This window comes from Rana temporaria, chromosome 1 (assembly GCF_905171775.1).
Source record: "Rana temporaria chromosome 1, aRanTem1.1, whole genome shotgun sequence".
Lineage (NCBI taxonomy): Eukaryota > Metazoa > Chordata > Amphibia > Anura > Ranidae > Rana > Rana temporaria.
Window position 1 is genome coordinate 588,605,822 of NC_053489.1, and position 16,043 is coordinate 588,621,864.

General features: G+C 42.0%; 1 protein-coding gene across 2 annotated transcripts in view; it reads right to left on the reverse strand.

The window, feature by feature from the left end:
• The window catches only part of N4BP2 (NEDD4 binding protein 2), a 129,667-nt gene that overhangs the window by 12,648 nt on the left and 100,976 nt on the right, over positions 1–16,043 (reverse strand). For both annotated transcript variants that reach the window (XM_040335079.1, XM_040335078.1), the window contains 3 exons: positions 9,828–9,951; positions 4,840–5,022; positions 4,182–4,350 (listed from right to left, as the gene is read on the reverse strand). In XM_040335079.1, the coding sequence (XP_040191013.1) occupies positions 4,182–4,350; positions 4,840–5,022; positions 9,828–9,951 (476 nt within the window). The remainder of the gene's footprint in view (positions 1–4,181; positions 4,351–4,839; positions 5,023–9,827; positions 9,952–16,043) is intronic.

A 16,043-nucleotide genomic window follows, 5' to 3' on the forward strand; every position in this document is an offset into this window, starting at 1 on the left:
CTAAAAAAAAATCGATGAGCAAGGTGGAGCACAGCCTGGGTTTAATGAGGGAGTCACTGGGTGACGTGGCCACCAACTCAGTGGGGGTCATCACGTGTTTGTGGGACCTGAAAAACGCAACAACAGGCGTGGCCCAGGAGGTGACTGCCCTCACCGAGGCTGTGCAGGCCAATACCCGGGCTGGCCAGGCTAATACGGCTGACATTACTTCCTGTCTGACAAGGATAGCCATGGCCTTGGAGGGAAGGCCAGCAGGAGGACAGACACCAGGGGAGGCTCCTTCTTCCCCTGCACAGACCCCCCCCCCCATGAAAATACTCCCTCCCCTGCACAGACCCCCCCCCATGAAAATACTCCCTCCCCTGCACAGACCCCCCCCATGAAAATACTCCCTCCCCTGCACAGACCCCCCCCCCGTGGAGATCCCCCAGTCGGGCGTGGCCGTCCCCGTGCCCGTGGGCAGCCCAGAAGGAACACTCGGCAACATCATTAAGTTGCAGGGGTACTTTTGATTTTTTTTTTTTTTTTAACTGTACTTATGATTTGGTTTATGTGTGTGAATGATGTGTGAATGATGTGTGAATGTGGGGGGGTGGCATTCCTGAAAACATAAGGGTGTCACCCTCAGTTTTGGTGGATTAGGGATCCCCAGGACCAGGGAGAAGTCATCCTAGGTTCCTGAATGGTGTATGAATGCACAGTGACATAATTGGAGCCGTGGCGGGGCGTTACTGCTCCCAAGTACCAAAGGGGGGGGGGGGGGTACTTGGATCTAATCCAATTCGATGTGCATGTGATGTGTCTGTGCTAGGGACCACAGTGACGTGCATTCATGCATTCTCATTGTGAGATAATTAATGTGCGTTTTGTACCAAAAAAAGACATTCTCATTGTCATATAAGTAATGTGCATTTTATGTGCAAAGAAAATGTTTAAAGGTCACATAATCTCTGTGATTTTTTCTTGGCAAAGCAAAAAAATATAGATAATTAGGGTCCATTTACTGGGCAAAGATGCCTTCAGCCAGTTGTCTCCTTATTGCCTGGCCCTCAGCAGACCGGGTAGAGGGGTTTGGGGGGGGGGGGGTTGCCTGGGTGGGGGGTTAGGTCAGGACATAACTCAACATGCAGGCCCCTTCTCAGAGCAGAATTATGGAGGATGCAACATGCCCCAATAATTTGACAGACAAGGTCTGGGGAATACAAGAGTGTACCCCCAGTCTTGTCAAGGCATCTGAATCTGGACTTGAGAAGGCCAAATGTCCGCTCTACTATTGCCCGGGTCTGGATGTGCACCTCGTTGAATTTCCGTTCTCCGGGTGTTTGGGGGTTCCTAAAGGGGATCATCAGGTGGGGTCCCAACGCATATCCAGAGTCACCTGTAAGGGAAAAGACAGGAGGATATTAGTCATGCATGTGCCCCTTGTGATGTCTGCATCATGGGGGGGGCATACCTGACACCAATGTCACTCACCAATCAGCCAGCTGTCTCCATACACATTCTGCTCCAAGTCTTGGTTGATCTTGGTCTGCCGTAGAATGTAACTGTCGTGGCACGACCCTGGAAACTTGGCACAAACGTGCCAGATGAGGCCATGGGCATCTACAATCATCTGGACGTTGATCGAATGCCAGCCTTTCCTGTTTCTGAACAGGTGTTCAGTTTCATGGGGGGGCTGTAGTGCCACATGGGTGCAGTCTATCGCCCCGATGGTCCTTGGGAAGCCAGCAATGCTGCTCCTCCTGGGTGGGCTTCACAAATTGATTGGTCATGCGCCGCAGTATGGCAGGGATCACCTGATGGACACATCGGCTCATTGTCGACTGCACCATCCCAGCCAGACCTCCAGATGCACGCTGGAATGAGCCACTGGATAAAAAATGGAGGGTTGCCATCACTTTATGTAGAGGTGTCAGGGCATGGGAGCGTCTGGTTGGGGTGATAAGATCCTCCTGAAGTAGTTGGGTGATCTCCAGGATGGCTTCCCTATCAAACCTGTAGTTGCCATACACCTCATAATCTGGCATTTGGAAAAGATCACGCCGTGGCCGATAAACTCTCGCCTGTGCCCTCATCCTCCTCCTCTGTGCCCTCCTCCTCCTTTGTGCCTGTAAGGCGGCAAGTGCCGTCAGAATCATAGATGCCCCTGGCATTTTTAAAGACAGATCCTTCTCAACTATAGCTCTAGTCACTACCTACAGCAAACCCTTCCATGGCATGTGTAAAATTAGGGCTGGTTTTATAATGTGGAAATTTAGTCAGGGAAACTAACAGGTGCGCACAGGGCGGAAAATACGGCGCACACACTTAATTTTGAGAATCGCCCTAACTCCCTCATTTGCATCTTTGCCTATCAAAAACAGCGGCAAGACTAGCGTAATTTGCGCCCGGGGATGCGCAGGTGTAACTAATTTAGGTACGGCTGAAAATACGGAAATCTGGGCTTAACTCGTTTTGAAGAGCGTGCGCAAAGATACGCGCCGTGTAAATTTAGAAAACTTGAGTTAAGTCTGCGTATCTCTTTTGAGAATTTGGCCCTATGAAACTAAGCTTAGTTTTTTTTTTCAGTATCAAAAAAAGACCTCTAATGCAGTAAACATGCAAAATATTAAAACCTGAGAAGAGCTGCTGTAAGCACAAGAATGTGTTCCCACATCAAAACAGAGAAAAACACACAATAAAAACAGTGCTGCACTGCCAACACATCCCAATTACATAAAATAAACACATATTGGTTCGAAAATGTGCAAGGAATGTGGTCTCTACACCTACATACTAATACATATAAACACAGTGCCACCTATTTAAAAACAGGGAAAATAAACACAAGTCTGCCCTTTCTAGCAGAATAAACATGGAGATTCAATGAGCAAAAAAAATAATAATAATAATAATAATAATATTATTATTGTTTGTAATTTGTCCTGAAAAAAAAAAAAAAAACAAGGTATAATCCACCTGGATGCGCAGAGTAGGTTTGATGATATGTAAAGTTTCACCAACACATGTCAAAATTTCAAAATTGTGCTTAGGCATTAACATTTGTTTTCCCCTTAGGCATGAAGGGATTAAAGTAGAACTAAAGTCATTTTTATTTTGAAAAGAGTCATGGAGGGTTATAACCCGGCAGATTTTTTTTGCTGTGTTGCATTGGGGTGATTTCTCTTCACTTCCTGTCCCATAGCCAAAACAGGAAGTGAGAGGCAATCCCAGCAAATTAAAGGAATCCTTTGGGGGACCCCCAGGTTACCAGAACTCAAAGATTTCCCCTCTATTAGGGGGCTACCGAAAAATTTGGATTTTTCTTTACTTTTAGTGATAACAGTAAACAGGACATATAGAGCGTGACTCTCCCTAAAAAAGGGAAAGACAGCAATATAAACCTGACAGGTGTTCTAATCCATCTCCACTCTATCTACTTTAAGTATGAGCTATAAGCATATAAACTGTCACTTAGGCTCTATTTACATATATGCGAATTGGATGCATTTTGAAACACACCCGATTAGTGTGAAATGTGTATTAAAACTTCTATGGAGCCGGTTAACGTAAATGTGGCGCAGTGGCATTGCTAAATTTGCTGAAAAATTTAAAGAGAGTCCTGTGTGCTTAGTGAGCGGTGCGGTTCAGTTTTGAACACGAATGTTTCCAAAAAAACAAAAAAGTGTGGGGGTCCCCCCCAAATTCCATACCAGGCCCTTTTCCGAGCAGGCAGCCTGACAGGCCAGGAAAGGAAGGGGGGGCTGACTCTGCTTGTGCCAAAGTCTCCTGCGGTCTGTCTGCTCCACTGTCTGACATTTCTTAAATAGCTAACCCACACCGCCTCCGTGTGAGGTCGCTGACCCAGCATGCATGGTCAATTTTGGGGGAGGCCCCTTTTTTTTACATTTTAGTGTGGGGATCTTCTTAAAAACTATAACAGACCCGCCATTTTTTTCACATTTTTTTATTCCCAGCAATGATGCCGACAGCTGATGAGTCTTCCGTTGTTCCCGGCCCGCTCCTTAATAACAGACGCCAGTGGCAGCCGGCTCCAAAAATTTGCATCTGAGCAGCTGCTTTGAAAATTCGCAGTGAATACTGAGGGGACATTCGCACTGGACATGTGTGAACCTAGCCTTAGTCTGCTGGCACACAGTATTGGAATACAGGTACAAAATCGGGAATGAACAGTATACTACCTTCTGTCTTCGCTTGCAGGACGCTGCGGAAGTGTTTCATAGCCTCATCTACATGAAGTCCATGTAAATCCAATATATTTTCTGGCAGGAGGTACTCATTAGCCTGTTCAAAAATCTGCACAGCTGCTCTGTTATTCTCCTCTTTCATCTTCTGCCCATACAAATAGCCCTAGAAGAGAATAGGTAGTAAACATTTATACTTTAAAAGCAGGTCAAATTAAATTATACAATCTTTGAAATTAAAGTAAAAAAAGAAAAGATATACAAAACTACGTTTGTAAAAAAAAAAAATTAAAATCGTGTTATGCAGGTAGTAAGAAAGTCCAAATGGCCACTCTATGTTTATAATTCTGTACAATTGCCCTGTTCGATTTTCCCCACTTGATCAGTGCTGCAGGCTATGGCCTCAAACACTGATCAATGTACTCAGATAGCGGGGAAGGATAGCATAGCTCATCGGGGAGGATTTCCCCATCCACCTATTGGTTGAACGAAAAAAACAAACAAAACAAAACAAAACACAACACTCATTTATGGGCTACCTTGGAGAGAGGCAGGCTGTAGAGCACCACCTACTGTCACCTGAATTTTTATATTTACATGAATCCAGGAGATCTGTGTGTAGCCCAAAACAATCTTTATCTTTACCAAAACGAACCTGTTGTGCATAAAAGGCTGCCACTTGTTTCATTCCCCGGGTGTGAGCTTCCGCTGCTTTCCTGTAGCTTTCCTGCTGCTTCCGATGATACAGAAGGGCCTCTGCCCTGAAGTCATCATATTCTGGGCATTCCAAATCCTGGAAATAGCGATCACCGAGATCCTCTTTATCTGCTTTTGCTCTCTTTAAAATATAGGTAAACAAGTCAATATCGTAATTATAACAAATAATAAAGTTACAAAATATGCACACGCAAAACCCCCCCAAAAAAACACACTAATTGTTATACAAGACCACAACATAAGAAACATGCCATTATTCCAACTACAGAGACAAAACTCTGTCAATGGGATTTTAAGGAAGAACAAGGAGGATTTCAAATCCCCAGACCAGTGAAGCGCCCTGGTGCCTGATGGTGGGAAATCATGGGACACTGGTACAGCGAGACTGGGGGGATGAGGAGTGGGTCCAGTGTCGGGTCATCTTACAGATTTTCTGTAAAGGTGAACTGACACTTTAAAGTGACTGTAACCTTTTTGTTTATTAAAATAAAAAATATGCTATACTTACCTGCTCAGTGCAATGTATTGCACAGAGCGTCCCCAATAGCAAGTTGTGTGCTATGGGGACACACATGCAGGAGTGCTCCTGAGCCGGGCTAACTGCATCTATAGACACACTCCTGATGATATTAGTGTAGCCTATGAGAGCAGGAAAAGTGGCAGCCAGGCACAGCGCTGGATCGACAGAGGACTCGGGTAAGTGTTTGGGGGGGCACAGAATGCATTAAGGTATAAAACCTTAGAACCTTTTTAAATCGTAATGGCAACCGAAACTACCCAAATGACCCTGATCAAAAGTTTATATACCCTGGTGATTTTGGCCTGATAACATGCACACAAGTTGACACAAATGGGTTTGAATGGCTAATAAAAGTTAACCATCCTCACATGTGATCTATTTGCTTGTAATTAGTGTGTGTGTATAAAAAGTCAATGGGTTTCTGGACTCCTGACAGACCCTTGTATCTTTCATCCAGTGCTGCACTGAGGTTTCTGGATTCTGAGTCATGGGGAAAGCAAAAGAATTGTCAAAGGATCTGCGGGAAAAGGTAGTTGAACTGTATAAAAGAGAAAAGGGATACAAAAAGATATCCAAGGAATTGAGAATTCCAATCAGCAGTGCTCAAACTAATCAAGTGGAAAATGAGGGGTTCTGTTAAAACCAAACCACGGTCAGGTAGACCGATTACAATTTCAGCCACAACTGCCAGGAAAATTGTTCGGGATGAAAAGAAAAAAAAAAACACACAAATAACTTCAGGTGAAATACATGTGGTGTGGCTGTTCCAAGATGCACAATAAGGAGGCACTTGAAGAAAGATGGGCTGCATGGTCAAGTCCCCAGAAGAAAGCCATTCCTACACAAATTCCACAAAGTATCCCACTTACAATACACCAAAGAGCACAAAGACAAGCCTCAAACCTTCTGGCACAAAGTCATTTGGAGTGATGAGACCAAAATTTTGCTTTTTGGCCACAACCATAAACGCTACATTTGGAGAGGAGTCAACAAGGCCTATGGTGAAAGGTACACCATTCCTACTGTGAAACACAGAGGTGGATCGCTGATGTTTTGGGGATGTGTGAGCTACAAAAAAGGCACAGAAAATTTGGTCAAATTTGATGTCAAGATGAATGCAGTAGGTCTTCAAAATATACTGGAGGAACATATGCATTCATCAGCCAGAAAGCTGCGCATGGGACGTACTTGGACTTTCCAACATGACAATGATCCAAAACACAAGGCCAAGTCAACCCATCATTGGCTACAGCAGACTAAAGCGAAGGTTCTGGAGTGGCCATCTCAGTCTCCTGACCTCAATATCATTGATCCACTCTGGGGAGATCTCAAAACATGCAGTTCATGCAAGACAGGCCAAGAATTTGCAGGAACTGGAGGCTTTTTGCCAAGAGGAATGGGCAGCTTTACTATCTGAGAAGATAAAGGGCCTCATCCACAAATGACTTCAAGCTGTCATTGATGCTAAAGGGGGCAATAGACGGTATTAAGAACTGGGGTATGTAAACTTTTTATCAGGGTCATTTGGGCAGTTTCTGTTGCCATTATGATTTTAAAAGAGTAAATACAGTTGATTGATAATAAATGGCTTTTGAAATTTTTGCAGATTTATTAAACAAGGAAAAGTGAAATATCACATGGTCCCAAGTATTCAGACCCTTTGCTGTGACACTCATATATTTAACTCAGGTGCTGTCCATTTCTTCTGATCATCCTTGAGGCTGGGTTCACACTTGTCCGACAAACGGTCCTACATTGGGAGCCTCATGTAGCATGACGTGTGAAAATCAATGTTTCCCTATGAGAGCTGTCTTCACTGGTCCTACACATATCGGTCCGACTTTGAAAATGCTCCCTGTACTACTTTTGGTCCTACATTGATCCTACTTCAACCCATTGAATATCATTGAAGTTGGACCAAAGTAGTATCCTGTTCATGAAAGTAGGATGGATGTAGGACCAATGTAGGATAAATGTAGGACCAATGTAGCAGAGTAAAGTAGGATGAACGTAGTGTAGTAGTGTGAACCCAGCCTGAGATGGTTCTACACCTTCATTTGAGTCCAGCTGTGTTTGATTATACTGATTGAACTTGATTAGAAAAGCCACACACCTGTCTATACAAGACCTTACAGCTCACAGTGCATGTCAGAGCAAATGAGAATCATGAGGTCAAAAGGAACTGCCTGAAGAGCTCAGAGACAGAATTGTGGCAAGGCACAGATCTGGCCAAGGTTACAGAAACATTTCTGCTGCACTTAAGGATCCTAAGAGCAAAGTGGCCTCCATAATCCTTAAATGGAAGACATTTGGGAATACCAGAACCCTTCCTAGTGCTGGCCGTTCGGCCAACCTGAGCTATCCGGGGAGAAGAGCCTTGGTGAGAGAGGTAAAGAGGAACCCAAAGATCACTGTGGCTGAGCTCCAGATATGCAGTCGGGAGATGGGAGAAAGTTGTAGAAAGTCAACCATCACTGCAGCCCTCCACCAGTCGGGGCTTTATGGCAGAGTGGCCCGACGGAAGCCTCTCCTCAGTGCAAGACACATGAAAGCCTGCATGGAGTTTGCTAAAAAAAAACACCTGAAGGACTCCAAGATGGTGAGAAATAAGATTTTCTAGTCTGATGAGACCAAGATAGAACTTTTTGGCCCTAATTCTAAGCAGTATGTGTGGAGATTAGAAAACCATGCACTGCTCATCACCTGTCCATTACAGTCCCAACAGTGAAGCATTGTGGTGGCAGCATCATGCTGTGGGGGTGTTTCTCAGCTGCAGGGACAGGACGACTGGTTGCAATTGAGGGAAAGATTAATGCGGCCAAGTACAGGGATATCCGGGATGAAAACCTTCTCCAGAGTGCTCAGGACCTCAGACTGGGCCGAAGCTTTACCCTCCAACAAGACAATGACCATAAGCACACAGCTAAAATAACAAAGGAGTGGCTTCACAACAACTCCGTGACTGTTCTTAAATGGCCCAGCCAGAGCCTTGACTTAAACCCAATTGAGCCTCCCTGGAGAGACCTAAAAATGGCTGTCCACCAACGTTTACCATCCAACCTGACAGAACTGGAGAGGATCTGCAAGGAGGAATGGCAGCGGATCCCCAAATCCAGGTGCAAAAAACTTGTTGCATCTTTCCCAAAAATACTCATGGCTGTATTAGATCAAATGGGCGCTTCTACTAAATACTGAGCAAAGGATCTGAATACTTAGGACCATGTGATATTTCCGTTTATTTTTTTTATAAATCTGTAAAAATTTCAACAATTCTGTGTTTTTTCCTGTCAATATGGGGTGCTGTGTGTACATTAATGGAAAAAAAATTAACAATATAACTAAGAGTGAAAAACTTAAGGGGGTCTGAATACTTTCCGTACCCACTGTGTGTGTAATTATATATATATATATATATATATATATATATATATATATATATCTCTCATTTATTTTCTCACTGCTAAAGCCAATTTTTATTATTTCCCCCTTATTTTGCATATATGATTGCAACAACTTTGTGGTATGTTATATGTGCGCATGATGACATTTTAGGGCTATTTTTTTTTTTAATGACATTAGATAAATGGGTCAAATTAAACATAAGTAACCATTGACTTGATCTGTGGTATGACATTTTCAGTTACGTACTTTTCATGTCAAGTCTGGCTTTCTAAAAGAAACCCTGTACAAGTTCTGATATACCACAATATATTTTAATTTTTTTTTATATTATTTTCAAAACAGGAAAATTCCTGCTAGGGTGTAAATACAGTTTCCTCCAAAACTACAAAAAGCTCAGAATCCATTTAGGTCAACAGATGCTAGTTGTTTTTCAACTTCACTAGGGAATGAAGCTGTGCTTCCTTTGTCCAATCAAGGGCAGTTAGGCCGCTTTCCCACTGTCAGTTTTTCAGGTGGACTCGCTCAGACCCTCCAGTCTCCTCTATGGAGCGGCATCTGTCTGGTGGTTTGGATGGCAGTCAGGTGTAAATGGACAGGTGGCCTGTTTACATCCAACCACCTATGAAGGAAAACGGGCCGCGTCCGTGTCCACTCTACATATGCGGATCGGACACGGACTAGCCATCTGCCTGCTCAGCCGGGATCAGCAGACAGGGACCCTGCTGAGCAGGCAGACTCCAACGGAGCCCACCCCGTGTGGAAGGGGCTTTAAAAACACCCCAACAAAAACAAGTAAACAAACCCAACAAAAACAGGATTTTGCTAGCACATGATTGGATAACACAGCTTCACCTTATTCCATAAACTAAGCGCACAGTACTTTGCAAATGTGAAAATTTGCAAGGCAAAGTTTTTATTCCTTTAATAAATATACAACAATGAGAATATGTTCCCAGAGAACATGCTGGACTCAATTTTTTTATACTCTAATGAAGTGAAAGTACCTTTTCCTTCATTCTGTCAGTTGATGAGGGCAGCTCCTGTTTAAACCCTTGAGCCACAACATTCTGCACAGGATCAGCTTCTAGTGCTGAGCTGATGAACTCTTCTGTCGTCTCTAAAGAATAACTGCAGAATGGATATAAAGCAGTGTTTGTCAGTTACTTTTTAATTTTTTTTTATTTTATTTTTTTATGCATTTAAAAACACCTTCAGGAAATATGCTAAATACTGGCCAATCCCAAATAAACCCTAGAAAGTCAAGCACATTTTTGGAGGTCAGTAATGGCTACCTCCAGAATTTTCAGGAACATTTCCCTTTAAAATATATTTAAAATAGTGTAAATCAGTGTTTTTAAACCAGGGTGCCCCAAATAGCAGCAAACCTAAAAAAAGAAAAACCTGTGTTATGAGTGAGTGAGAAACTTATATAGCGCAACACATGCGAACTGAATCGCCTCTGGGCGCTTGGTATCCATTCCCTGGGCCCTCAGAAGAGATGGGTTTTGATCTTTCTCCTGAAGGCCAAGTGGTTTATCTCAACCAACCCTATGGTAGCACATATCAATGTTACTTCATACAAACATGATTAGCAAAAAAAGATTTATTGATATAAAAAGGGAAGAAAAAGACATTAAAAAAACATCATACATACATTAGCATCAAAAGCTATAAAAACAAAAACTACCATCTCTGGACAGGTGGTGCAAATCCACCCAAGCTGTAGAAGCACAGACAATGCTGCAATACAGCTGGGATGAACTCCCCAGATCTAAACAACCTATGAAAAGTGACCCAAATGTTGAATCAAGGTAAAACGGTTTTTCTAAAAAGGGAGATGATAGCTATGAGATGATATCAATAGTTCTCCTGACTTTTTTTTTCTCTCTGCCCCCCCTTAAAATTTTTTTTCTTTTTTTTTGTTCTTTTTTTTCCCCTCTCTCTCCACCATGGCTACTATAATGGTGTCTCAACCGGTGCTAAAGATATGCTCTTACAATGTTAAAGGTCTAAACATAGCTTCTAAGAGAGGGCAAATTATATATCAAATGCATAAACATAAAGTTAATCTGCTTTTTCTTCAAGAAACCCATTTCCAGACTGATCTTTTCCCCACCTGCCCTAGTGTACATTTTAACCGGTGGTTCCATAGTACTAATCCAGAACAGAAGACTAAAGGAGTCTCTATCGCGTTCCATAAAACCTTGCCTATTGAATTAATTGACAATTTGGTAGACCCTCAGGGAAGGTACGTTTTTGTTAAGTTTTTCCTGTGGGGAATTAAATTTACAGTGGCAAACATATACCTGCCGAACACTAATCAAAGCCAAACAGCAATGAGATATTTGGAAATATTGTCTGGCTTCATGGAGGGGAGACTTATTCTGGGGGGAGATTTTAATCTCCCAATGGACCCACAAATTGATACCACCTCATTAAGAAAGGCGGTTTCGGTATCTAGGTTGAAGACATTGAAGCGTACTCTCTATGATTATCATTTGATAGATGTTTGGAGGATACTACATCCTAAATCAAGAGACTATACATACTTTTCAATGGTCCATCAATCTTATAGTCGAATCGACTATTTTTTTGTGGACCATATCTGTTTGGATTGGTCACCAATATGTGATATTGGTACAATGGTCTGGTCAGATCATGCACCACTATTTTTGGAACTCATTATCCCCTCGGTTCCACCGAGAGAATGGACATGGCGTTTAAATGATGCATTACTAGAGAATACAGAGTGCTCTAATCATATAGCGGAAACTATCTCAAATTTTCTGTCAGACCATGTCACAGATTCCACGACACTTCCCACCCAATGGGAAGCTATGAAAGCAGTTTTGAGAGGGACTTTTATTCAACTAGGCGCCCGAATGAAAAAGAAGCGGACAACAGAGATTACAAAGGCGTTTCAAAAGCTTAGAACCTTAGAAACAGAACATAAGAGATTAAACACGACAGAAACTCTACTAGAGGTTGCTTCAGCGCGGACTTGTCTGTGTAAACTATATGAGTCTTCTGCCCGCACATATTCAAGTAAGATGGCGTTATACCAATATAAATTTAGCGATAAGTGTGGAAAGTCGTTGGCTAGTTCTTTAAAACCACACCAGACTCCTACTTTTATCTCAAAGCTCCAGGGTTCAAATGGTGAAATAATTTCCTCACCTTCTTTAATTAGGAAAACATTTAGTGACTTCTACCAGTCTTTATACAATATACCCCCAAACCAATTTTCAAGCTCATTTGATAATGAAGAGGATAAAGTAACATCCTATATAGTAGATACTCCGATACCTACTTTGGCGGAAAATATAGTAGAAGAACTGGAAAACGTAATTACTGAAGAAGAGGTTACCAAAGCTATTGTCAATACCCCGGGAGGTAAAAGCCCAGGCCCCGATGGCTTTACGCCAAAATTCTATAAACATTTTTGTTCTCTTATTACCCCCTTTCTAACCAGGGTATTTAATTCTATAGCGAACGGATCTACTTTTCCGAAACAAACGCTGGAAGCACATATTTCACTTATCCCGAAACCAGATAAAGATCTGTCGCTGTGCGCAAATTTCAGACCTATATCTCTAATTGGGATAGATGTTAAAATATTCTCAAAAATTTTAGCAGGCCGTCTACAACCACTATTGCCTCAACTAATCCATTTAGATCAGGTTGGTTTTGTCAGTGGTCGAGAGGCAAGAGACAATACGCTTAAAACTCTCCTGCTGACGGACTATGCCCGCGCTCAAGAGATTCCTCTATGTCTGTTAACAGTTGATGCCGAAAAGGCGTTTGACCGGGTCAGTTGGAAGTTTTTACGAGCCTCTCTTCTACAGATTGGCATGGGTCCCTGTATGATGGCAAGGATTATGTCTCTTTATCAATCGCCCTCGGCTAGAGTTAGGGTGAATGGATCGTTGTCCCCAGCTTTCCATATCTCTAATGGAACACGTCAGGGATGTCCTCTTTCTCCATTATTGTATGTTATAATAATGGAACACCTTGCAAATGCACTGCGACAAAATGAAGACATAACGGGCATTCAGGTAGGTCCCCTACATGAAAAATTGGCCCTATTTGCAGATGATTTATTACTATTTGTAACAAACCCCCATACCTCTATTCCATCTATACTTTCAGAATTCCAGAGATTTAGTGAAGTTAGCAATTTTAAAGTTAATTGCAACAAATCAGAACTTCTTAATATATCTGTCCCGCAAGGAAAAATGAAGCGAATATCGAAGAACTTTCCTTTTAAGACGTGTACGGAGTCGATTCGATACTTAGGGATTAGTATTTCAGCGTCACCAGCACAACTATACTCTCTAAATTTTCTCCCGATGCTCAATAAAATCCAAACGACCCTGACATCATATACACTCAAACGTCTTTCGTGGTTTGGTAGAATTAATACCCTTAAGATGGATATACTCCCTCGTCTTCTATACTTGTTTCAAACAATTCCAATCCACCTTCCGGCAGTGTTTTTTCGTAAAATTCACCGACTATTTTCTAAGTTTATCTGGAATTCAGTCCAGTCAAGAATTAGTTTCGGGACACTATCTCTACCAAAAAACAGAGGTGGAGTGGGGGTACCAGATGTTTCGATTTACCATAAAGCGACTATATTAGCACGTATTACGGACTGGTTTCACCACTTCACCTCGAAGCAATGGGTTCAATTGGAAGGACATATGAATCCTATAGATTTATGCGCCCTTCCATGGACCTCGCCTATTCTTCGAAAAGGCCTTTCAATACCAGTAGACCTTACTAGGCAAACACTGTATATATGGGACAGACTGATACCCATATATAAAATATCAAAACAATTGAGCCCTATGACCCCCTTTTTTGGAACGCCGGATTTTTTACCAGCCCTACACTCAATCACGTTTGGGCCCTGGTATAAACAAGACCATAGAAGAATTGCTCAAGTCCTCCAGACAGATTCACTACTAGTGGTAGATTTTCCATCGACTAAGACCCCTCAGAACTCTGCGCAGTGGCTGCAGAGACATCAAGCCTTTTGCTATATACGATCAATCCCATCGAAACTAGATTTCTATGCTGAACCGACTGCATTTGAATCCTTGCTACTGCAAGAAGAACCAATATCACACTCAATTTCTATAATTTACTCTATCCTTTTGCTTTCAATCCATCCAGATCTCCCCCCGTTCACGCGGAAGTGGGAGAAAGAACTCCAAGAGAATATAGCTTTAGCAGACTGGCAAAAAAGCTTTATTTTGACTCACAAAACTTCAATAGATACAAGATCACAAGAAAAGGCATATAAGTTGGTGAGTAGATGGTACAGGTGCCCTTCTATAATGCATCAAATCAATCAAAATATACCGGACATTTGTTGGCGTTGTCACGAGGCAAAAGGTAGCATGTTACATGTCTGGTGGGATTGCCCGCCGGTAAGAAGGTTTTGGAAACAAATTTTTGATCTATATGGAAAATTGGAGGATACAGTAATTTGCGCATCACCCAGAGTGGCCCTTCTAAATATGACCCCAGGTCCTTTAAAAAAGGCAAGAGAGGACGTGATTGGATACTTTATTTCAGCAGCTAGAGTAGTTATTCCTCGATATTGGAAGACAGGGGTAGTGCCTTCCCTAGGGGAGTGGGTGAAGGAATTGGAACGTTCTAGAGACTTGGAAAGTCTATTGGCCCGGGAAACGGGAAGGGAAGAGCAGTTTTCTCATACTTGGTCTGCATGGTCTGACTTTCGGAAATCAGATGAATTCCCAACCTGGGTTAAAGGGAACCTTACAGACGAGTAGCCATGGTGGGGAGATTATTATTACTGTTTAATTTTATTTCCCCCCCACCCCCTTTTTTTTTTTTTTTTTTTGTTCCTCCTTCCTTTTTTTTTTCTATGTGCCTATGGGTATTATATGTTACAGATAAGAAAATATGTATTATGTACATGTATGCTTGACTGCTATGATTATAGTAGTAATGTATGTCTATGTAGATACTACTAAAATTCAATAAAATTCAGATTGAAACAATAGTTCTCCTGAACTGCATTGAAGAACTGGTGACAAGTGGATGCTTGTATTACGGTAGAAGGTGGCTGTAAAGTGGGGGAGCGTTGCTGGGTAACAGTGGTCAAGAGGAGGTATCCAAATGGAATAGTGATCATTTTGGATTACCTCCTTGGCCTCCCTCTCACTGTACCAGATTCCTTATACAGACTCGCTCTTAAACCTCAACTGAAACAGCAATATGAAGCGGTAATCCTTTCCAGAAAATGATTGTCCTTCCCAAAGAGTGGTAAATATATTGATACATATCATCTTGTGATTCAATCCACAGCCCTGTGGACTGTATAGGGACTCTGATTGGTACAGTGAGAGGGAGGCCAAAGACTCTCTATGACCTTTTGGATTGGTCTCTGTTAGCTGCTTAGCTCAGAGGTCACAGGTTTTCCACATATACAGTACCTTGAAAAAGTATTCATACCCCTTGAATTTTTCTACATTTTGTAACGTTACAACCAAAAACATAAATGTATTTTATTGGGATTTTATGTGATAGACCAGCACAAAGCGGCACAGAATTGTGAAGTAGAAGGAAAAATGATAAATGATTTTCAGGTATTCATTTGTAAAAGTGTGTGGTGCATTTGTATTCAGACCTCCCGAGTCAATACTTTGTAGAACACCTTTCACTGTAATTACAGCTGCAAGTCTTTTTGGGGATGTCTCTACCAGCTTTGCACATCTAGAGAGACATTTTTGCCCATTCAGCTTTGCAAATAGTTCAAACTCTGTCATATTGGATGGAGAGCGTCTATGAACATCAATTTTCAAGTCTTGCTACAGATTCTTAAATGGATTTACAGTGCCTTTCAAAAGTATTCACCCCCCCTTGCCATTTTTCGTGTTTTGTTGCCTCACAACCTGGAATTAACATGTATTGTATGAGGATTTGCATCATTTAATTTACAGAACATGCCCACAACTTTAAAGATTTTTTTTTTTTGTGTGTGTGAAGCAAACAACAAATAGGACAAAATAACAGAAAAAGTCAATGTGCATAACTATTCACCCCACTAAAGTCAATACTTTTTAGGGCCCCCTTTCTAATTTTACTTCACCAACTTAGACTATTGTGTTCTGATCCATCACATATAATTCAGATTAAAAAAAACATTGAACTAAAGACTGTAATGTAACAAAATAGGTAAAAAGCCA